The 23,344-nt window shown below is 36.9% G+C and overlaps 1 protein-coding gene across 2 annotated transcripts in view; it reads right to left on the bottom strand.

The window, feature by feature from the left end:
• Positions 1-23,344, bottom strand: part of LOC102235480 (lysine-specific demethylase 4B-like) — a 54,329-nt gene that overhangs the window by 27,992 nt on the left and 2,993 nt on the right. For both annotated transcript variants that reach the window (XM_023339812.1, XM_023339813.1), the window contains exons 2-6: positions 21,879-22,332; positions 21,517-21,692; positions 20,109-20,223; positions 19,252-19,445; positions 5,725-5,774 (exon numbers count right to left, since the gene is read on the bottom strand). In XM_023339812.1, coding sequence (XP_023195580.1) covers positions 5,725-5,774; positions 19,252-19,445; positions 20,109-20,223; positions 21,517-21,692; positions 21,879-22,304 — 961 coding nt within the window. In that variant the 5' untranslated portion in view covers positions 22,305-22,332. The remainder of the gene's footprint in view (positions 1-5,724; positions 5,775-19,251; positions 19,446-20,108; positions 20,224-21,516; positions 21,693-21,878; positions 22,333-23,344) is intronic.

Below are 23,344 nucleotides of genomic sequence, written 5' to 3'. Positions count from 1 at the left end.
AAACTGCTTGAATAAATGATTAAAAGCCCAGAGTTCATATAACATCTATGGTAATGAACAGCCAAAACATTAAGGCTATTGATAGTCCAGCAGAAAATAGAGGATGCTGGATTCTTCAGTTGATGTCTACAATATCACTATTAGGTTCCTGATTTTTCTTAATCGTAGTCGGCCTTAACCAGAACAACAGACAAAACATCTTAAGTAAATCAGGCATGATGTTTGTGTTAAAAGAAAAAAGTCTGATTATCATCTAGAAAATTCACATAGATTTCCAAACAACACTTAGATAATCCAAATGTATTTTGACACCCACAATTAAAGAGCTTTCAGCATGTGAAAAATAGCAGCGTTTATCACATTACTGTTATAATCCCATAACCTGGAAAGGGAAATCCAGTTTCCCCCTGTGACACAGAAACAAATTAATTTGCTGCCTTGAGTGCGTTATAATCGCATTACCAAAGACCATGTAAATGCATCGGTTTTGAGGATTCAAGTTGGATTTCAGGAGAAATCTGATGGACTGCAGGACTAAACTAAAACCTGGTTCCGTCACCTCAATACTGTGATGCTAGTCAAGCCAAACAAAGAGGAAAATCTTTGCCTGGAGGTCTGTGGTGTAAAATTGATGCAGGTTAACAATTTTACAGGAGAACATTAAAGGTGACCTATTATGCTTCCTGGAATACGTTAGGATAGGTCTATGTGTTATACAAAAAATGGTCTTACCTTTCTAGCACAAAATTATTCTTAGATAAAGAGATGTTAATCTGGTCAGTTCTGCCCATTTTGAATCCCTTTCAGATTGAGCTATTTGGATTTAAAGTCTCGTCTTCAAATCCAAATAAGATGCTGATGGCCACGCCCTCCAACTTAGCTTTTACAATCGCACATGAAATTGTTGTAGATATGCAATTATATAACTGTCCACCTTTGAAAAGCAGAATTAGAGCCTTCTTCTGCTTTACTCCTGCATTTCTGCAGGAGTAAAACCAGCCAAACGTGCTAGGGCTCTGCTGGCAACCTAGCAGCCCCAATCAATCAATTGTGACTTAAATGGAACGTTTTTAAAACGGCTCATTTCCGGACACTAAAAAACATTAACTTATTGCCAAGAAATGACTCTGTTGTTTTTTTTTAAGTGCTAGGGCTGTTCTTAGAAGCAGCTGAGACCAAACTTGGAGCACATAAACCTGTAAAATGTGAATTGTGCATAATAAGTTCCCTTTATAGAAAGAGGACATGTTTTAGCAATGTCCTGGCTACTCTATATTTTATGCAAAAATAATTAATGCTAAATAATATAACTTTTTTTTCTATTGCTGTACTAAAACTGCTGATCCTAAGTCCCGAAGGTCCTAAAAAAAAAACCCTTGCAGTGGCAGAATTTTCTAGGACCTGTTAAACTATGTGATGTGCAAATATACAAAAAAAAAAAAAAAGGTACTAATCTTTTAATAAGCAAACCAGAAATTGTTTAGCTCTCCTCAACTTCTGATGTTGCCTGGTTTTTGGAAGATAAATCCATTTCCTTAATGGCACATACTGTCTTGAGATCATAATCCAACTGACATTTTGGAGGTTTAAAACTGGCGCTCGCCCTCTAAAACAAAGGCTCGTTTATGCTCTTAGACGGCCTCAGACGGTCTGTGCATAATCGAAAGAAAGAACTTTTTCCCCCGTTGACAACACTCCCATTCTTTATAGTCTATACTCGCCTTTACTTCAGAGGAGGGGCTCCATCTAAGCCTCCCACCAGTTAAACTTTAAAGTGACTGACAGTATAATCGGCGCCCATTTCATCCTTCATTTTCACCACATTGTTTCAGCCTCTGTTCCTCCCTACAAAGCAAAAGTGGGAGAGAGGGACTCCACGCTCTTGCTGCCCTCGTGCTTGTTGGAGCTGATAAAAAGGTGAATAATGTGCTGACAGAGCCTGGGTATTAATCCCCATTAAAATGCAGCTGGCTCTCCGAGATCTCCACAGGGTAATATTAACTTAAAGGTTTCACTCTGTCCTTTTGAATTTCAGAATTAGGCAGCTCTCTCTATCGCTTTTCTCTGCCTTTTCCCTGCTTACATACAAAGTCCAACATTTTGGGAGAAACTATAAACTAAGCGATACAAATTACAGGTGAACCTGAACGTAGAACTTGACTGGAGTTTTTTCTTGACTACAGTCTCTGTACTTTTGAGCATTTCTGCAAAAACCAAAAGTGTCAGATTGGAACCTCCATAAACATCATGGCCATGTGTGCCAACAGTGGCTTTAATGGGCCGTGTGTTGGCCATTCCATCCAAACCGACAGCTGCTAAGGTATGATTTGAGGACTAATTAATATAGAAATAAGAATCGTTTTACCTTAGTTTAATATTATTTGAGCAAATCAAGCCACAGAATGTATAGAATTGTACTTTTTAACCAATTTCATTGGGAAAAACGGGGCTTAGCTAAGCCTGTTGCAATAAGCAATTAATCAATCAGTTGATAAATTAAAATGAGTTTGATAATTTCAAATATGATTATTAATTTTGAAGGGCTGTGTTGCTGACAGACTTTATAATCTATTTTATTTATATTAGTTTGTCTGATTTTTATTTCCTATTAATTTGCTGTTTTTGATTGTAATGTTTTATTTTAGATATTTAAAATGTCTTCCAGTTCTAGTGTTGTGTTCTGTACAAAATTAAAGTTTATAACTCTTTTATAGGGCAAACTCTTAATATAACATCATATATTATGTGAAAATGGTCTTAAAACAGTATCATCATTTATCACAATAATTTCTTGGACATCCAGAAAAATTTGTTATTGTGGCAGATCTACTTTTAAGCAACTACTTGTTTCTTATATTCCAAGTAATGTGCGACATGTCCCAGCTATTCTATCCTTGAAGGACGACATTTATCACTAGTTTGTTTTGAGCAAGTCGCAACATCACAGACTGTCATGTACTTCGGATTAACCCACCCTCCATCAGATCCCGGATTCCCCTCTCCCTCTCTGATTAACGTGCACTACTAAAGCTAATCCCCATTGATCAAAATAAGAGAAAGACGGGCACGCAATATCTTAAAAAGAAAGTAGGGGATGAAAGCAGACGTCATGTGTCACAGAAAGAAGACAGAATGGGTTCACTTCACTGTGTCTCATTTAGCCACCTAAGATAATGCTTCTTACTTTGACACTGAATATGATACAAAGAAGAATATAATTCAGATTATCATTTCACTGAGAAGGCAAACTCAATAAGCCCCATAAATAAGTGCTGCCAGGGGCGACATACTTTTCAAAAGCCAGCAGGTGGCTTGGACAATGAAAAGCTGGGATTGGTGATTGGTGATTGAGTATTGGCAAATGAGAAGGTGAGTTATCACTTGACCAATGCAGGAACGTGTGCAAAGGAAGGCAGCTACACGCTAGATTATCCATTACATCTATGGGACTGAAACATACTTTGGTTAGGCTGTTGCAGACAACCTAAAACTGTTATGCTGCCAACTCACCAAGCAAGACAGCCTCAGGTGTGAGGCAGCTGACCTGTGTATGAGTAGACCACCTGTTTCAACTCAATTTTGTGATTTCAGTTAAAAACACAAAGACCACATTTGTGTGGTGCATATTTATCAGTAACATTTTGGGAAGGTATCAGAAGTAGAATACCTCATTTGGTTTCAGTGGTGGGTAGTTTCTCTACTAGGTGACGCTTCAAATCTAACTAAATTGACAAGGCAGACACAATAGGGGCAACACTTTTAAAAGGGTGGTTGTCCAACACACATAATTGACCAATTTGAAGCTCTGTGATATTGCTGACTTGATTTACGTGTTTAAACTGAACAGAGTCAGCTCAGAGTGGGGCCTATGAAGGGTCCACTTGTAAAAAGTTTTAAAAGAAAAGCTTATGTTTGCTTCAGTAAACTAATTGTTTGTGTCATCATGTCTCTTTCTAAGAAGCATACTTGATCTTGAGATTCTAGTAAAAGAATAATATGTTTTAGATTTTAATAAATTAAAGCAGCATTTTATTCACTAATTCTACTTGGGAGGAAAACCTTTTACAAGATTCAGTAGTGTAGCAACAATAGTTGTGAAATTTATTTGAGAAAATAAAACTAAAACATTGATTTATTCAAGTATTTTGCATAACTCTGCAAGAAATCAATTAGAATTGGTATTTAATTTTTTTTCTGCTTTAGCCATGGTTCTGTGAGATTTGTGTTTAGACAGCAAAGGGCTCAGCTCTAGCCGTTGAACCAAACTAAATGACATCACAACAATTTAGAAGTTTGATCTATTTTTATTAACCTGTACAAAACGTTTTCTGAAATTTTGAAGAAAAATAAATACATTCAACTCCTATCAAAAAATCTTTTTAATTCACCATTCTCTACCCTCCTAATCTGTTAAGCAGACATTTAACACAAACATTTTTTCAAGCTGCACTTCTCCCCTCAGCAAAGTGACAAAAGAAATCCTAAGAAAGTAGGACATTGATGCATACTCCCACAGAATACATGTCAAAAGGTTTTTGTAGGGCAGAGCCCCAGAGTGTGTGACTGTATTCAGTAGAAATACCAGACAAAGAAGGAACTGTTGTTGGATGTTATGTTGTCAGAAATGGAGTACTGATCTCTCCAAAGGTCAGCTGTATTTCCCAGTTTACATTAGTGCCGTGGTGGAGAAGCTCCCGATTGACATATAGGAACTAAGCTAAGGCTGAAGAATGAACCTAAACTAAGACCGAGTCGATGGTATTAAACACGGTAAAGTCAGGCTAAAAGATACAACATTGTTGAAGCTGGAGACTGGAAACATAACATGGAGTGTCACTTGAAGCTGGAAGCAGTCTGATTTTGGTTGTGGAACAGATGATTGGAGATAGACTAGAGCTGAAGCTGAGAGAAAGGTGAAGCTAAGGTGTGAAGCATTTTGAAAGCAAGTCAGGTCTGCCAGAAAGGGCTCACCTTGACCCCCCATGGAAAATGAAACAGAATGTTTGGAGCTTGTTAAATTCTCATCCAATATGTTCTACTTGTGAAAAACTGCTGCAGGCTTAAGCTGAAGGCCAAATATCTTTGAGTTTGCATCAAAATAATAATTAAAAAAACCCTCTAATCTTTTTTTTTTTTTTTTTTTAAACCCTCTAATCTAAGCAGTTTTGGTCCAGTCATCTGTTGTAAACAAAAGATCCAAATATAGGCATCCAGGCAAACAGACTGGTATGATGCCAGAGCCTTTATTAATAAAAAGTGAGACAGCGAGATCTCAAAGAAAATTTTTTTTTTAAATCTAAAGTTCAGTCAGGTTGCAACCAACACAATGAAGAGAAGACGATCTAAAAAACAACAGAAATAACCAAAGTTTTACACAAGGGCTGCATGTGAGAAATCAGGACCAAATGGTGAAGCAGTGAGAAAAACAGGTTACTGAGAATTTCCAGGAATAATCAGAGAAACGGTAACAGCCTATAAGAAACCAAACCTACATGGGCAGCCTAAAGCTAATTAACACAGCTTGTCTTAGAAATAAGGAAACACAATAAGCATGATCAAAAAAGAAAATTCAGCCATGGCTCATAACATTTCTTCATCTTTTATGCACTAAACAGCATGGCTTAGGTGTTCTTACCGAGTAAAGTCTGTACAGCATCCAAATGTGGTAAAGAAAAAAAACTCATGCATAATATATGAAATTTAAAGTTAGTTTTTCTGGCTTACCTTGTGCAAGCCTCTCGAGTCTCTTGCCATGCTCAGGAGGAACACTGTACCTGCAAAGAGAGGCAATGAGGTGCTCAGTTATGTCTTTTACCGTAAAGGTGGATGATCACAAGAGTGACTTCTCAGCAACTTAATGCCCACCGTTTTCTACATTCTAATTTGATCAAGTTATAAATTATTGACTTTTGCTCCACAGACCTTGTCAAGCAAAAACAATATTCACGGTGGTGCTTTTATGTCACAAGTAAATAGCAATTATGCTTTGTTTGCAAAAGGAGGCAAATATCTGCATATTAATACAATAAAACTAAATATTGCAATAATAGAAAAATAAAACAAAGCATGGTGATTCTAGTGGAAAAACAGAGGAAACAAATAGAAGCTCTGAGCTTTGGCACATCAACACACTCCACTCAAAACCAATCGGTATTGTTTGAGCATTGCTAGCTAGATGCACTTCATGTCTACAAAGCAGTTTCTTTGATTGTTTGTTAAAAAATAAATGCACAAAGAAAAATCCCCTCAGTAATGACATTTGTGAAAAATATATGAGGACATGACTGTGAAACTACTTTTACCAACATAACAGCATGGGTCTCAGAAAAAATGAGTGCTAAATAAATCTTATTGCGGAGATGAATATCATAAAATGTCTGAATGGAGAAAAGGGAAGGTGGTGATAGAAGAGATTAGAAAAAATCTCTGGTGAAAAAAAAGAAGAGAAATGACTGTTTTGAGTGTTGGCTTTTTTTAGCCCTCAGCTCTGAGTAGTTTCAAAAACAAATTGTCCAGGGTGTTAAATATTTTCTGCACTGATGTAAGATTTGTGAAGGCCACTGTTCTGTTTAATATTTAAGAGTTGCAATTCCTGCTTTAAATAATTTTACAGATCCATATAAAATTATAAGGTCAATGAAAAGTTATTATTTTCCCTACTTCAATTAGAAAGCATACATTCACCACACATGCAAGTTTTAGATTACCATATATTTCTAGTATAAAAACTACAGACCCCCAAACTTGTTTTTTACCCATTATATAGATCTGCATTATATTCTGCCTTTCAAAGTTTCTCAGTTAAATGGTCAGTGGAAGATTAATCAGTGTCTCTGCTCTGTATGCACCAATAGACCTTTACGTCTGATGAGAATCTCTTTGCATCGTATTGTTAATAAAACTGGTTCCATAGTCCCAGTTCAAACTGGTTGTTCAACATTAACTCCCATGTCAGGACAGATCTGCTCATCATGAAGTGTAAAAAAAACACATGCATAATTGATGTGCTCCGAAGGCAAGGATGTGATTACAGAATAGCGGAGAGCATAACACAGAAAAATTGCAACACGATGAAAAAAGACATGATGCCAGTACGATTGATTTTGAGGGATGTTGTGATAAGTGCATTTCATGGAGCAAAGTTTTAACATTTCTTCGAGAGCAACCATTACCTCCTGTTTAGATGGGCACTACAACAAGAAGGAAGCTGAATTGGAAACATGACTAATTGCAGAAAGTCCTACTCGGACCACTGATTGGTGAGAGTGGAAATGTAACTTAAATGTTATTCTGTTGTTTTACATCTCTCTGTTCATGGGGGATTAAGTGGTTCACATTATTCCTTTTACCTTTTATTCTATTCAGCATGCTAATAGGTTTCTGTTTTGTTGTATTTCATAAATATGTCTAAGTTTAATAATGTTTGAGATTTTTTTGTTTATTCAGTAATACATCTGACAATTTTTAAAAGCATAACAAAGCAATTCATGTTACAGAAAGGCCCTCTTGGTAGAACAGAAATTAATTGACTATATAAATGTCTGCTTGGACCTCCATAAATTTGGATTCTATGCCATTTTATTCTTCCAACAGGCTCTCTGTCTTTGCCTATTTTTCTGCCAAAAGTTTTCTTTCCACTCATCCTTCCATTGACATGCTTGGATGCAGCCCTGAGTGAACAGCCATGTTCTTTACCAATGACCTTTCATGGCTTTCCCACCTTATAGAGGAGGACAATGACTGTCTGCTGGACAACAGTGAAGTGAGAACCCCTTCCCATAATTTTATATGCAAAGACAAGGACAACATTTCTATGATAATCTATTTTTATTGTTCTTACAGTGTGCTAAACTATTGTTGCCTAATAACCTGATATTGGGTTTTCCTTAGCTAAAAGCTTTGTAATAAAATTCAAAAATAAATAATTTAAATGAATTACTGTGTGTAAATCTAAATACAACTCGAGTTTCATTGCTTGAACTGAATTATTGAATTAAATTAGGTTTTCAGTGTTTTCTAATTTATTGAAATGCATCTGCATTCTACAGTACTGTTCGCTATTTTTTGTTTAAAATCTTTAAATGTGCCATCATTCCTTCTAGGAAGTTTATCAGAGCTATTACTGTAAAAAATAAACTAACCCTGTAGCCTTCTCTGTTACAGGGGAAGAATGCATTACCATTATGAATGTGTTTATACTAAATTTACAGCAGGTAGGCACTGAAAAGTCATGAAACATTAGTCCAAATGTCAGATGCTGCATTTAGAAACTAAATGTATTTGTAAAACAGAGTAGGAGGGAGTAAGTGCAACTCTAATCTGTTCATTTGTTTAAAAAAAAACCCCACTATTAGATATTATTTTTCCCGTAATTATTTCCACTAGTTTGTGTAACTCTCCAGAGACTGTAGGCTATAAACACAGCCTGGATTAAACACCTTGTCTATTCTTACTTGCTCAACCCTTATGGGTGCATGAAACAAACTGAGAAACGGAAAAAGGAGAAAGAAAGACAGATATGGTGAGAGGCAACAACACTTAATGAGAGACAAGAGGAATGAGGAGAAGCGTGGGACAAAAAGGAAAGATAAAAATAAAGAAAAATCAAGTAAAAAGCAAAATCCAATTGAACAGATGATGTTAAAGGAATGGAGCCACACTGCCACCTGCAGACTAAAGCACAGACCTTCACACAGTCACTCTCTACTCCAGGGTTTTTCCTACACCGACAAGAGTGCTTGTCTGTTCTAACAAATATTAAAAGCTTATAAAAAAAGAATTGTTGATCATAGTTATGTTAATTCTTAGATCAGCTGCAACTGATGAACTTAAGACAATTTTGCCATAATCTTTGCACCTATATAAAATGAACAATGAGGAAAAACGACAAATGTTTAGGATCAGAGTATTACCTTGTCCTGTGGCTGTATAACAAAGACAATAAAAAGTAATAACTTCCAAGTGCTGGCAGATCCTATCATCCTCTAAAGACAATTGGAAACTTTGCATCCATTCCAAATCCTGCCTGACTTCAGGCTATGATTTTTCATTAGCAGCCGCACTTTGCATGTGCCCAGCAGGCATTCTCATAAAGCGACAAAATGAGAATCCATGAAGCACTGATACGTAGACAGGGGATCACTCTGCCTTGTTGACCTTTTCATGCCAACCTCACTTCAGACAAAATGCACTGTAACCTGGTGCATTTTCCAAACTACATTTAGTGGTGCAGCTCTGTTCAACTAAATGGAAATAACAAGGTTAAGCTGATTGCTTATCCTTGCATACAACTACGCATTAAATACGAAATTTCTTGAAATGCTTAAGACTTGTTCAACAGTTTTGCATCCAGTAAGGAAAGATAGATTATGTCATTGTACACACATTTTAAAACACGAGTAGGACTGTTTCATATTAGCAGCAGCAAAAAAAAAAAAAAACCCATAAAAACAGCAGTGCAGCATGAGTCCACCAAATCCCATCCACCACTGTTACCATGGCAGCAACATGTATGTGACTCCAGAGGCAGTCAAGAAAAAAAAAAACACACATAAGACAACACAGAGAAAATGAAGGCTTTAACTTATCCCCCCCTCTCCTGGGGAGGAGTATGATTAATCTATGGTGGGCCGGTGTTCCTGGCAGGTGGAATTAAGGAGTCATCACAGGTTGAGAAGCTGCACAGCTCATACGGTGATTCCCACACAATTGGGATGCATTTGTAGTATTTGCACTTATTTTTTAAGGATTCAGTAAACAAGCTGTAAATCAACAACTTCCCCATTTGCCTCAGCTCTCTGTTCACAGAAACAGACTGCTGCAGCCTTCCCATTCTGCAGAAGCTTTCTCTCAGTGCTAATCCATCTGTAGCTATTTTATAATGTGATACACTTTCTTTCCTGAATGTAAAAACCTTTGTATGGCACCCATCATAAAATGCAGGCGTGGCAGCATCATGCTATGGGGGATGCATTGGGAATGGGACCGTGAAGCTGATGAGAATATGGATGGAGCTCAACAGATGATAATCCAGGGAGAAAATCTGGTAGATGTTGCAAAATAATTGAGACAAGAAAAGAGGTTCACTTTCAAGCAGGTTAGAATGATGATTTAGAATGGTCCAGTCAAAGTGTAGGCATACAATAAAAAAAAAAATAAAAAATCTTCTTCCAAGAAAGAATCTGTGGTAAATTGCCATCACAGATGCTGTGGTGGCATCAAGGTGGGCATTAGTCATATCTTTTCTAATAATTCTTTTAATAGTTTTTTTTATAAGAACTTTGACTTATCATTACAATAAATTCTAATTGATGAGGTTTTAAAAACAAAAACTGTCAGAATTGGGGGTTTTTTAAATTGACTATTTTTTCCATTGATCAATGAGAGCATCAAGAAATGCCAATAAATTTCAAAATATAGTTAAAGGCTGTCACTGTGTACAGTTTAGTAATACAAATCACTTTTTTATGTGACTAGTATGTTTTTCAAGAGCAGTATTTGTGTTTGTGGGGCTATGATTGCTGCGCCATGCAGTCACAGCTGGTTACCTTAAAAAAGTAATACATTGTTATTTTTGTTACTTTTATAATTATTGGAATAGTACCCGAAAATATCATGATAAAATTTTTTTAAGTCCACATGGTCCACCCCTAGTTTGGGGCATTTTGGAAAGAATAATGGGTACATATCTTATTTGAAGTCATCCAAAACCAATACAGACAAACTGTGGCTGCAGGAAAGTTGCTTCAACAAAACATCTGAATGAACTCCTCCAGATGTCTTTCTGAATTAATGAATGAAAGAGGCCTTGTTGTGAATGTAGGCATTGCTTTTTTGTTCTCTTGGATTCAAATGTAATGACTTCCCTAATAACCATTCACACGTGACTTGAAAGTGAATCACATGGTGACCCATAAAAGGGGAGTAGGTGTGTTTCAGGAGCATGGGATTCTCTTTCTTTACAGTCCATTTGCTTCATGTACCCCTTAAATCCATGTAGAATCATATTACGTTCAAGGTCATTTCTTTTTTGTTTTCATGCAAACATTTTAATTTGAATCAGAAACTGAGTCAAGAAAATATTAGCAGGTCTGTGGATCATATCCTGTGTGTTTAGCACATAAATGGGAATGGGGAGGTGACTGTGGAGGCGGTCACAGAGCCAAAACATGCATTTATGGGAGAGCAAGCATTGTGAAGCACACCAGCCAGCAGTGCTTTGTTACTCTGTGTCTCTTTACATCTGCTTGCCATTTGTAAGCATACTGTGAAATATCACCGAGCTCTCAAACACGAAAATTAAGCTCTGCTATTGCAGCAGAAATGTGTGGTTTTGCCTTCATATCACAAGAGCACAACAAAAAGTACCCAGCAATATCATGTAATAATGTGATACTGCAGGAATTTGGTAAAATAACTGACTACAACAGTCATAGCGGCTCTTTCGTGAGCAAAACATTAACTTCATGTCCAAGATGCCACACCCAGACTCCAAACTGAGAATAAGGACTATTATTACCCTTCCTATCCTCTGAGTTCAGAAATGATAATGGTGGACTACACAGGGGGAAATGAAAACTGATTGAGACATAATGGACTTCCTGAGGAACACTTAAAAAAAATATTTCACTTACGTCAACCATTCCCTGCCTTCCACTCACATGCTCTAAGGATAATCCCTCATCTGACAGCAGACCTCTGTGCATGTGTGTGTGTGTATTGGGGTAACAGGGCTGACAGAGAAGCATTCAACATTGAAAAGAAGAAGATAAATTGATGGAGTAAAGATGGGGACAAATATGACTGCCAGTCAAGGCTGAGATCCTTTGCTTGTCCATCTTAGTGTGTGTGCAAGTTGAAGCAGCAGTTATGATGAGCACTGACTTTGATGGGAGCAGAGTTGCTGGGGGAATAGACTTCATTTCACAAACCGTTGCACTATGAGAGGAAAGGAAGAAAAAGACAAAGAGGGTGTATAAATGTGTTTTAAGGGACTGTGCTCTGTTCAACTGGCTGTAATTATCCCATCACACACAAGTATGGAAGTGAAATTGATTCAGTTTCAGTGTCGGAAAGAAAAGGATGTGGGAGGGCTTGGTAAGAACGCAAGACAGAGTGAAGGAGAGACATCAGACAGAAATGAACAAAAGTAGAAGGGGAAGCAGAGAGCAGAGCTGTTTAAAAGCGCTCATAGTGAACTGAAAGGTCCATCAATCTGGGAGCTAATTGGCTTTTAGAAATGACATGGGTAATGTAAAGACGAAATAAGAATAAAATGAGGAAAACTGAGACATAAGTCAAAACTGAGAAGCAGATCTCTGTTTCAAGACAGATAAGATCAGTTTTGTATAGAATATCTTTTATAGGGCTGTAACTAACGGTTGGTTAGTTACAGCCCTGTAACTCTGATAATGGGTTTAAAAAAGCTGGCACGTTCTGCAGATTTTTTTAATATGCATAGTCCAGTTAATTAATAAACTAGTAAATTAGCTGACAAGCATTCCGATAGTTGATTGAATATTAATCATCTCAGCCCTACTTTTTATTTCCAATGCAGAAAATGTATATGTTAGATAGATACTTTAGTTTCTTAGCATGTTCTCCGCATTCTTTTTTTTTCTAAGATTTTTTCAGCTATAGTGGCTTTTTTATGTGGAAGTGACAGCAAAGTGGGTTCTGAAAGAGGGGAAGACATGCAGCAAAGGTCAACGGGCCGGGTGTCCAACCCATGATGGCCGTGTCAAGGACAGAGTCCTCTGTACATGGGTCATGTGCTTTACCACTGCGCCACCGTGGCGCAAAACTCATTTTAATTTACATCACAAAATACTGTACATATTTAGAAGGATTACACTTGCTCTAAGCACTGTGCTGTGATTAGTGATTTGCAAAAAAAATTGAAAAATGTGATTTTTTTCTATGAGTCAAAGCATTATATGTAATGTCGACTTGGCAACACTTTTCAGTGTGGAAGTTGAAACAAAGTGAAGAAAAATTAAGGTTAACTATTTTGAGGGTAAGTAAGGCGGTTACAATAAAGAAATTTAAGCACAACAATGGAAATGTTGTACTTTAAAAGTATAAAATCTTCACCTTGAACTGTTTAAATAATAAGCTTCTCTGTTGGTTCTACAAATCACAAAAAGCTCTAGCGTGCACATTGCATTTTTTGCCATCTAAGCTGAATTAGATCATCTCTATTGCCAAACCTAACTTTTATGCTTGCTGAATAAGACTTAGTGTATCCTCTAATACAGTGGTTCTCAAACTTTTTTCAGTGATGTACCCCCTTAAAAATATATTTTTAGTCAAGTACCCCCTGACACTGGCAAAACATTTTTGGAACAAAAAAGAGGTACAGTGCCTTCTTTTTCACTTTATCTATACTTTCAGCAGCATTGCTGCTATGCTTTAGCCACGTCTCCATAGATACAGTGTAATCATGATAACGACAAGTCGTTGACGAGTGCCCTGGGTCCGTGGGTCAAACTAACTTGGTGGGGGGGTCCGTTTTATTTTAAAGGATATTGAAACTAAATACTGAATATAAAATTCAGTGCATGAACACACATTTATATTTTATCGAACTTTTTACAAAATAATTTTTCCCAAGACTTATTATGAGGAGCCTACTGATTTTTTAAAGATATTTTGAAAAGCTTCACGTACCCCCTGCAGTACCTCCACGTACCCCCAGGGGTACGCGTACCCCCATTTGAGAACCACTGCTCTAATACATATTCTTTAAAGCACAGTTTGTAAATTTCAGTTTCTTTAGTTTGTTTGCAAAAAAATCTAAAATATAGAAGTTTTAGACCTTTGTTTATTAGATTTTTTGTCTTCAATGTCTTTCAACACTAAATTTTCTTTAACCCCCATACCTCTCCAGACATGAAAAATGGGCAAAGAAACATGCTTTTGTAGACTTGAAGACTGGAGAAACCATGATTTTGTCTATGTTTGACAACAGAAAAAAAAAGCAATGTTATATTTTTACACTGACTCTCACAGTCAGGACTCCACCCCTAATAATAATTAATGACTGGTCACAGCAGGGAGGATGGGAAATAATGAATACTGTTTATATAGCTTCCTATAAACTTTTTAAAGAGAAATCTGAATCCGGCAAAACTCTTAGCGTCAGGTCAAAGTTTCTTCTTAGTCACGTCATGAACCTTATTTTAATCACACACATTTGCTTAGACCTTGACAGCAAGTTATAGCAAACACACAGTGAGAGCTGTGAAAATGGAAATCGATGATTTTAATGAGATCTCATCACAGCGGAAACTGTAACAGACATCCTACAACACACCAGGAGGGGGACAAGAGATGGCGAAGACAGGAGAAATAGGAGGAGGTGACAGTGTGGAATGGGAGAGCATACTGTGAGGAAAGAGAAGGCAGAGGAGGAAAGCCTGGAGACGAGCATAAATGCACGCACAGATAACACCGTAATTCAGAAAGCTGGATCGTCCCTGTTTCCCTCCTGCAGTGCCAAGGATGGAAAACATCATGGGGGAAGGAAGCGATTTAAAAACACACACAAACAATCTAAAGAGAGAAGCTATTTTAGTGAAGAAACCGGGACATTCATGTGTCTGAGAAAGCCTGAGCCAAATATAAAAACAATGCACAGAATAGAAAGCAATATACAAGCACAAACATCACAGCAGCTACCCAGTCTATAAACAGGGGTTGGCATGTCAGAGGTTTAATGCACTTTTCAGATGGTTCAATTACCTTTTTAAATAGTTCAAAAAGTTTACTGCTCTAGGATGATGATGTTGTATCAAATGCATTAACAGAGCCATGAAAAAGCATCCAAATCAACTAGTTTCTATGCAGAGATCAACTGTTTGAGTAAAAACAAATATTTGAAATTTCCCTCAGATTTCCCAGGAGTTTCTCTTTGCCAGCTGCACCAACCTGACAGGTGCTCTGCATCAGCAAGCCACAGAACTCTGCCTTTTGAAAAATTTATATCATGAAAAAGTGACCCATTTCATAGCACTACAAAGACTAATTTCAGCTATTTATAGATTTTAAATTTATGGTGAGTGTAGTTTTATTACAGATTGCCTAATGGGTTGCAAAACGTAATTAGAAACTCACAAAGAAATGTTGTTTTGGTCTAATAAACTCAATGATTTGCATGTAGTTAAAAAAAAATAAAAAAAATAAAAAATAAGGAAGCAATTTTATAAAGCAAACTCATGTGTTTATGTTAATAAAAACAAATAAAAACTACAATCCTACTTTCAAACTCAGCCTAAGCTCTGAAAATAATGATTTTGTTGTTTCTAATTTGACCACACTTTACATAAAACTATAATTACATTTAACTTTAAAAAGTAATTGTTCAGCAGAATCTCTTCTTTCCTATCTGATTTACACACAACCAACAAGACACACCATCTGACACAGAAGTACTTCCTTCCAAGCTTGTTTCTGTGTATTTTGCTGCAAAGTACTAAATTACTTTCATAATTTAATATGAAGTAGAAAATAAATATCCTTTATTATTAAACAATGGGGAAATTTCTGATACAACCCCTGGCAAAAAGTATGGACTCACCAGTCTTGGATGAGCACTCATTCAGACATTTCATGCTGTAAAACAAACTCAGATCAAAAACATGATACAATATTAAGGTCGTTCCAAAGTGCAACTTGTTGGCTTTCAGGAACACTCAAAGAAATGAAGAGAAACTATTGTGGGAGTCAGTGAATGATACTTTTATTGACCAAGCACAGGGAAATAAATATGGAATCACTCAATTCTGAGGAAAAAAGTGTGGAATCACTCAAATTGGAGGTAGAAAAAAAAGGACACACCCAGTCTATTTCCTTTCCCTAAATGGACACCTGCCCCAGATTAGATGTGCCCGTTAGTGTGCAGTTCAAAACACCTGCAGTCATGACACCTTGGAGGGCTGCTGGACGAAGTGGAGTGGTGAGAACCATGGCTCCAACAAGAGAAATGTCCCTTGAAACAAAAGAGAGGATTGTGAAACTTCTTGAGGAAGGTAACCCTTCACGCATGGTTGCTAAAGATGTGGGCTGTTCACAGTCAGCTGTATCCAAGATATGGACCAAATACAAACAGCATGGAATGGTTGTTAAAGCCAAGCGTACTGGTAGACCAAGAAAGACATCAAAGCGTCAAGACAAACAACTTAAGGCCATTTGTCTTGAAAACCGAAAAAGTACAACTAAACAGATGAAGCATAAATGGGAGGAAGTTGGAGTCAATGTATGTGACCGAACCGTAAGAAATCGCCTAAAGGAGATGGGATTTCAATACAGGAAAGCTAAACGAAAACCAGCATTGACACCTAAACATAAAAGAACGAGACTCCAATGGGCTAAGGAGAGGCAATCATGGACTGTGGATGACTGGATGAAAGTTGTCTTCAGTGATGAGTCAAGAATCTGCATTGGACAAGGTGATGATGCTGGAACTTTTGTTTGGTGCCGTTCCAGTGAGATTTATGAAGAGGCCTGCCTGAAGAAAACAACCAAATTTCCACAGTCCTTGATGATATGGGGCTGCATGTCAGGCAAAGGCACTGGGGAGATGACTGTGGTTAATTCTTCTATCAATGCACAAGTTTACATTGACATTTTGGACAGTTTTCTCATCCCTTCAATTGAACAGATGTTTGGTGATGATGAAATAATTTTCCAAGATGACAATGCATCGTGCCATCGGGCAAAAACAGTGAAGGCATTCCTTGAAGAAAGACACATTCAGTCGATGTCATGGCCTGCAAATAGTCCAGATCTCAACCCAATTGAAAACCTGTGGTGGAGATTGAAAAAAATGGTCCACAAGAAGGGTCCAACCAGCAAAGCTGATCTGGCAACTGCTATCAAAGAGAGTTGGCACCAAATTGATGCAGAATACTGTTTGTCACTCATCAAGTCCATGCCTCACAGACTGAAAGCTGTTATAAAAGCCAAAGGTGGTGCAACTAAATACTAGTGATGTATTTTGAATGGTCTTTTGTTTATGCGTTTTTCATGATTCCATACTTTTTTCCTCAGAATTGAGTGATTCCATATTTATTTCCCTGTGTTTGGTCAATTAAAGTATCATTCACTGACTTCCACAATGTTTTCTCTTCGTTTCTTTGAGTGTTCCTGAAGGCCAACAAGTTGCACTTTGGAACGACCTTAATATTGTATCATGTTTTTGATCTGAGTTTGTTTTACAGCATGAAATGTCTGAATGAGTGCTCATCCAAGACTGGTGATTCCATACTTTTTGCCAGGGGTTGTATAACTGCAGACTGAATGCAGTATTTTGAAAGTCACAATGTTTGGAGTCTGACAAGGATGTTTTTCTAATTATATACTTATTTCTGCTGCTATTCATGATTTATTTTACTTGTTACATGAACTCTTCACATGTATCATTGAGTGAACAAAATGAAATAAAAATAAAATGAAAAAGGAAATGAAATGGACATTATGAACACTAGGTGGTGCAGTTTTTCACTATGAGATTTCATCCATCACCAAGTCTGTAGGTCTAATAACAAAAACTGACTAGAAAAGCCTAGTGGTTCCTTTTGATTTCAATAGCCTTTTGTGACAAAGAAAGTCAATGTGTTTTGTAGGCTTTAGCCAGGTAAAATAAGGTAAATCAGCCTTTTCATACAATCAGAAATTAGAAGTTATACAAAAGCAACAAACTTCCTGTACAAAATAGTTTACAAAGGACAGGGATGAAGATCAGGGCTTATCCCCAGAAAACTTGCTAAGCCCAGTAGTCGGAGTGCCGAGGAACTCCACCAGTATTCCACTGTGTTTTGTATTAAAAGATGTTCTGTTTACAGGAAATGTAAAAGTATTACTGAGTAGTTATGTTACGGGAAAACACAGCCAGTGAAATGCTATTTAAATCCCCAAGTAGTCGTATCAACAACAAATCAAAAAATACAATTAAAATGAATATCAATTATTTGCACTTCTGTTTAATCCAAATTAAGTCAGCAGCAGCTTAAGACCCCCAAGCCTCTGGGAACCCCCCTAAATGCATATTTTAACACAGACTACAGATATATAAATGTAACATTTTGTTATTAAGAATATCAAAGCTGCTAAATTTGATTTAATGGTTTCACCGTACATAAATTAAAAGATTTGAAATTGTTTAACATTTAAAGTTAAGATTTTAAAGAGTTGGCAAATTTACTTTGTAAAAGTTCAAAGAACAATCTTCATAGTTAGATTGTTTTGTTACCATAGCTACAATGTGATGATGAGTTTAATCTTTGAGTTTGAGCTCTGCTTGTTCACAAATACATCTCAGTAAACTACAATCATCACTGATTGCTTTTTAGGTCGGCCAATTAAACTACCTCCTTCTCCCAGAATTTACTAACTCTATGTTGAAATGCTGTTATTGGTGCCCATGTTCTTAGCAGGAAGAGGGGCCCCCAAGTCAAATTCTGCTCAAGGCCTCATACAAACTTGGCCCGGCCCTTCATGATGAGTTAAATTCGCTGCACTGCACAAAGGTGCAGAGATGAGCAACAAACAGGATATTGAATTTAATGCTGTTAATGTGGCTTTAGTTTTTCCATTTTGTGTTTGTTGAGTTTTTAATAAGAAACTGTTCTGGTTGCCCGAGCTTTATGGGATGAGGCCGCACGCATTAACTCTGTCTGACAAAGTGGTCAAAGCATTTGATATGGTTTGATGCATCATGTAACCGTAAAAATAGTAATAAAAATAATAATAAAATAAAAATAAAACCAGCGTGATGAGTGACTACAAAGCGAGCACAAAAACTCCTCCACAGGCTGAACCGCTTAACCACTAACATACCATTGGGGGCCACATACATAAACTTTATCAGCACAGACACAGAGCCACGCGCTGAGCAGTGTGTTGAGATGTAAATATCCATACAGATCAGCCCGTGTCCAGTTTAGTGAAAGGAGCCGCACATGATCCGCATTGAGGTAAACTTCAGACATCAAACAACGACAGTGTGCGATGCAACGCACAGAGGAACCAGCAACGTGACTGGCTTTGTGGCCTGTTAATTGCATCAACTATAAACCCATCTTTTAGGGATAATTCTGCTCCGCCAGTGAAACGCTCAGAGCAACAGAGGCGCTTGCAGTCCGGCTTATTAAAAAAACAAATTCAAGCTTTTTCTGTTTTTAATTACTGTTATTATCCTAAAAACAAAAACAACCCTGAAGATGTATGTGGTTAAAAATAAAAAAGACTGACCAGGACTTTGGCTGCCCAAAGTGAAGGTAGTTGATGCTGTAGAGGTCCATGTCCTCAGTGTGCCAGGCAAAGGTGGTCTTCCACATGCCAAAATACAGGTACGGTGTGTTGACTCCTTCAATGACAATACCGCACTCCTGCTCCACCATGTCCAGCAGAGTGTTGAGGTGACCAATGTTCCACTCATGAATGCCCTGGACAATAATGGATGTATTTCATTATTAGTTTTTAATGATTAGATGTGTGTCAGTCACCCATTTGTTGCCATACTCTGGTCATTATACTGTATATTAAGAACTCAGAAGTGGTGGGAAAAAACTCTAAACTTAAGAGCGTTTCTCTGCATTTCTGAGTGAGTGGGGTTCAGTGAACTACTTATCAATACTTAGTATTTTTCTTGCAGCCAGCAGACATTTTATTGGGGTAAATTTGCAGAAAAGGATGTTTTAAAGAGATAATGGTTAACAGGTATTCAGACAAACATGTTCATCTAAGAAAAGTCAACACTATATTAGTGTACTGCAAACACAGTTTAGTTTCCTGTCTTGCCAAGTAATTTCAATGTTAGAACAAGAATGCTTTTTTATTTGCAAAACTATATTCAACACTAACTCTTCTATAATGCTAGCAAAGTACAGACTTCTGATAAATATGTCACAGAACACCACTTGAAATTCTTATTTATTAAAAAAAAACATTCTGAAAACAACTTCTTACATTTAAGACAGAGTACATCATCATTATCTGCAGGTCTGTTTATAAAATACACTAAATGGTACATTTAGGTTCAACTTATCCGCCTTTCCTACTGAAAATAGCTGCTTCTTGCACATTGCAGTGACAAAATAACTCCTCACCTCATCGTAGATTGAGCCACTGACATCTGCCCCATAAATGGGTGATACAAATGTCAGGTTCTTCCAGTACTTCCTCTCCAGGTCATCAAAGTCTTTGTGGCGTGGGGTGCAATATCTGAGAGAAACAGAGAAGAAAAAAAAACCCTAAAGAATTGTACAAATGTTTTTCTAAATCATTTGTGAATTTTTGATCTGAGATTTTTCACTCATCTAATAGTTGCATTAGATATAGGTTATATTTTGGGAGGAGGGTTGCTGCCTCCAAATATGACTCGAAACAAGAGCTACAGGACAAATTTAGTCAAATAAGCCTTTTTATTTCTGCTGAGGACAAGTCCAGCTAAAGTGCTGCTCTTTTTTAATCTGAGGTGCAACAACTGTGAAAAGGTCACCGCTTTCACCTAGAGCGCATCTCTCCTCATTCTTTAACATTAACCCTTTACAAATCCATTAATACACATGCCAGCAATAAACAATATCTGATTAAAATAATTAAATAATTCAATTTATATTTACTTTGAACCACCAGAAGGTGCTATTGACATATTTTCAACCTTCAACAAGTAGACCATTGGTAAAAAGATGAAAAGTAAGTAATAAAAACCGAGTTTATTGGTTTCTAAAACAAAAGAATAATGAAAAAGGGTATGACAAGAAAAGCTTTCAGGACTGGATTTTTTCACTAAAGACTGTAGATTTAATCCAGTCTACAGTCTTTGTAGATTTACAAATTGGATTTTACAAAACAAATTTGTAAAATCCAAATTGGTTTGGTTGGAAAAAAACTATTTTATTTCATTTTTACATTTCTAATTGAAAAAGAAATATTTATGAGGTTTTTTTTTTCTTCATACATTTATGGTTTTCATTTCCAGATTATTCAAGGGCACCAACTTGATGATTTAATTTCTGTTTGTATCCTACAATTGAATAAATACATCTAGTCATTTAATGAAACTATTTTATGTAAAGATATAAGGGAATTCACTGCTTTTTATCTTCAACTGCAATAAATACAGTACAGTAATTTCCAAATTGTATTGCTATTTTTTAACCAATCTATGAATATTCAATAATATAGTTGACATATGTACTCCTATCTGAAAGTGCAGATATCTCTTTTGCTACAAACACATATAGACATCTACAACTTAAGTTCCAACAAATCTTAAATTTTCTCAATTCTTTCCATTTTTTATTTCAGTCTGTCGTCTACAAAATTTTATCCCACAGATTTTTCTTGATTTCATTGTATCAAACACTGGTCTTTAACATGTTACTTTTGTGTGCATGTAGGAGAGTAAACTTTTAAGAGATAGCCAAGAAATGTTAAAAAAAAAAGAAATGCTGCTAGCTTAATGGTTTAAATGACAGAGAACTTACAAAAACGAAAGCAAAAGCAACTCACTTTTTACTGTTGGCCAGCTTGCGATATTCACCCACAGTCATGGATTTCTTCTGAATGTTGTATTGGGTAAACAGACCAGACTGACCAGTTACCACCTGCATGATGGGGGCTGGGATTACCATGTCTTCAATAGTATCGTAGGATTGGCGAGGTTTCCAGCCCTCTGGAGGAATTACCTGCACATGAAAAAGGAAGGTTAGCAGTTATATGAAGAAAATTAATATCCACCTGACCTCCTACATTATTCTTTAGACTGGAAATGTACGTAGTTAAACAAAAAGCCTTGGTGTAGAGACGACTAATGAATTCAAGTGTAGAAAAACGAGTATCTATTATATGTGCATATTTTTTGGCAGCACTACCTTTGCCAGGCCGGCACGATGAGCTCCTTGACTCTCCATGTACACAATATATTGGGCAAAGTCTTTAAACTCCTCCATGGTAGGCCTGAAAGTCATGATCTTACAGCTGGGGTTCTTGGCAGCAGCTGGGGGAAGAGGTGGTGGACCTGGTCCGACCTGCTGGAGTGCAGATGGCTCAAAACCTGGAATGGATTTGGAAGTCCCATCTAGGTCTACAGGCAGAACTGGGGTGATATCTGGAGCTGCATGTTGCTCTGAAGTCACCGGGATATTGGGCGTTTCAGCTGTTGCTGGCTCCTGGATGGGAACATGATCTGGAGCTGGACTGGAGCCGAGAGCAGGAAGAGAGACCGGACCAGGATCAGGGGGTGCAGTGGGGCCAGGGTTTGGAGCCGACACCGTCTCCATGGACTTGTCGGTATCCATCAGATGCTTACGGTTCTTGCAGGTAAATCTGTGGGGCACAGCAAGGAAAATTGGGTTTGATTCTTTGGGCATGACCTATTTTTAAAAATACTACTGTGAAAATCAAGTAGTATGTAATGTAAAAGCCCAGTTCGAGTATGATAAACACAGTTAGGTGCATTCACAATAAACCATCACATCAAGCATTAAATTCTAGCTTCCTATAATAAGCATGTCTTTTGTTGCTATAAACCCAAAGTATTAACATTTGTTTGTTAATTGAACGTAAATTCATTCTGTGTCATTCACCAATATTGAGATATATTCAGCATAATTTGTGCAGCACTAGTGCTAAGCTACCCCTATGGATGATTATCCTGTCTAAAGTATGAACAAGAAAGAGGAATGCAAATTTATCCTGGATGCACTCCAATATGATCTAGTTTTGTTTTTTTAACCAAAAATAAGATACTACTAAACTTATAAGAGGTAAATGTTTGCCTATATCACAACCTTACATTCACTGCTACTTTAGCAGAAAAATTAAAAACAAACATGAAGAAAATTCTACTTCCCAATTTTTTTTTTTAACGCAGGTTGTTTAAAACTGTTGTTAAGCTGTATAAAATGGCCCTGCCTCAATCTCCATCCAAAAGTTGTGCTTGAGAATATGGTTTACCACACCTTATGTACTATTTTTTTGGTTCATTTGTCTCCACGGATTCATAACATTAGCTAATTTATTTGACATGTCAAGTGTTGTCAATGATCTGTGCTTATGTATTTGTTACACTCATACAATTGATTTTTTTTTGTATTGAAAAACACAATTTTAAGCCACAAGCCAGAAAAAACAATGACACCAATAAAGTTTTCTGTCACAGTGGATGTTTCAGTGCTGCCTCGCTAAATTTGTACTTCAATTTTAAATTGTACAGTATTGTATTTCTAATTTCTGAAGTCTAAATCAAAGCAGTGTGTTATGTATTCTGATTAGCTCAAAGACCAACCAAACACAGTATTTTGTGTCCTGAGCTCTGATTTAGTCAGTAACTATAGCA

Source organism: Xiphophorus maculatus, chromosome 9 (assembly GCF_002775205.1).
Source record: "Xiphophorus maculatus strain JP 163 A chromosome 9, X_maculatus-5.0-male, whole genome shotgun sequence".
In the NCBI taxonomy this organism is placed as follows: domain Eukaryota; kingdom Metazoa; phylum Chordata; class Actinopteri; order Cyprinodontiformes; family Poeciliidae; genus Xiphophorus; species Xiphophorus maculatus.
Note: the sequence above shows the minus strand (reverse complement) of the source record. Positions and strands in the feature narration are given on the sequence as shown.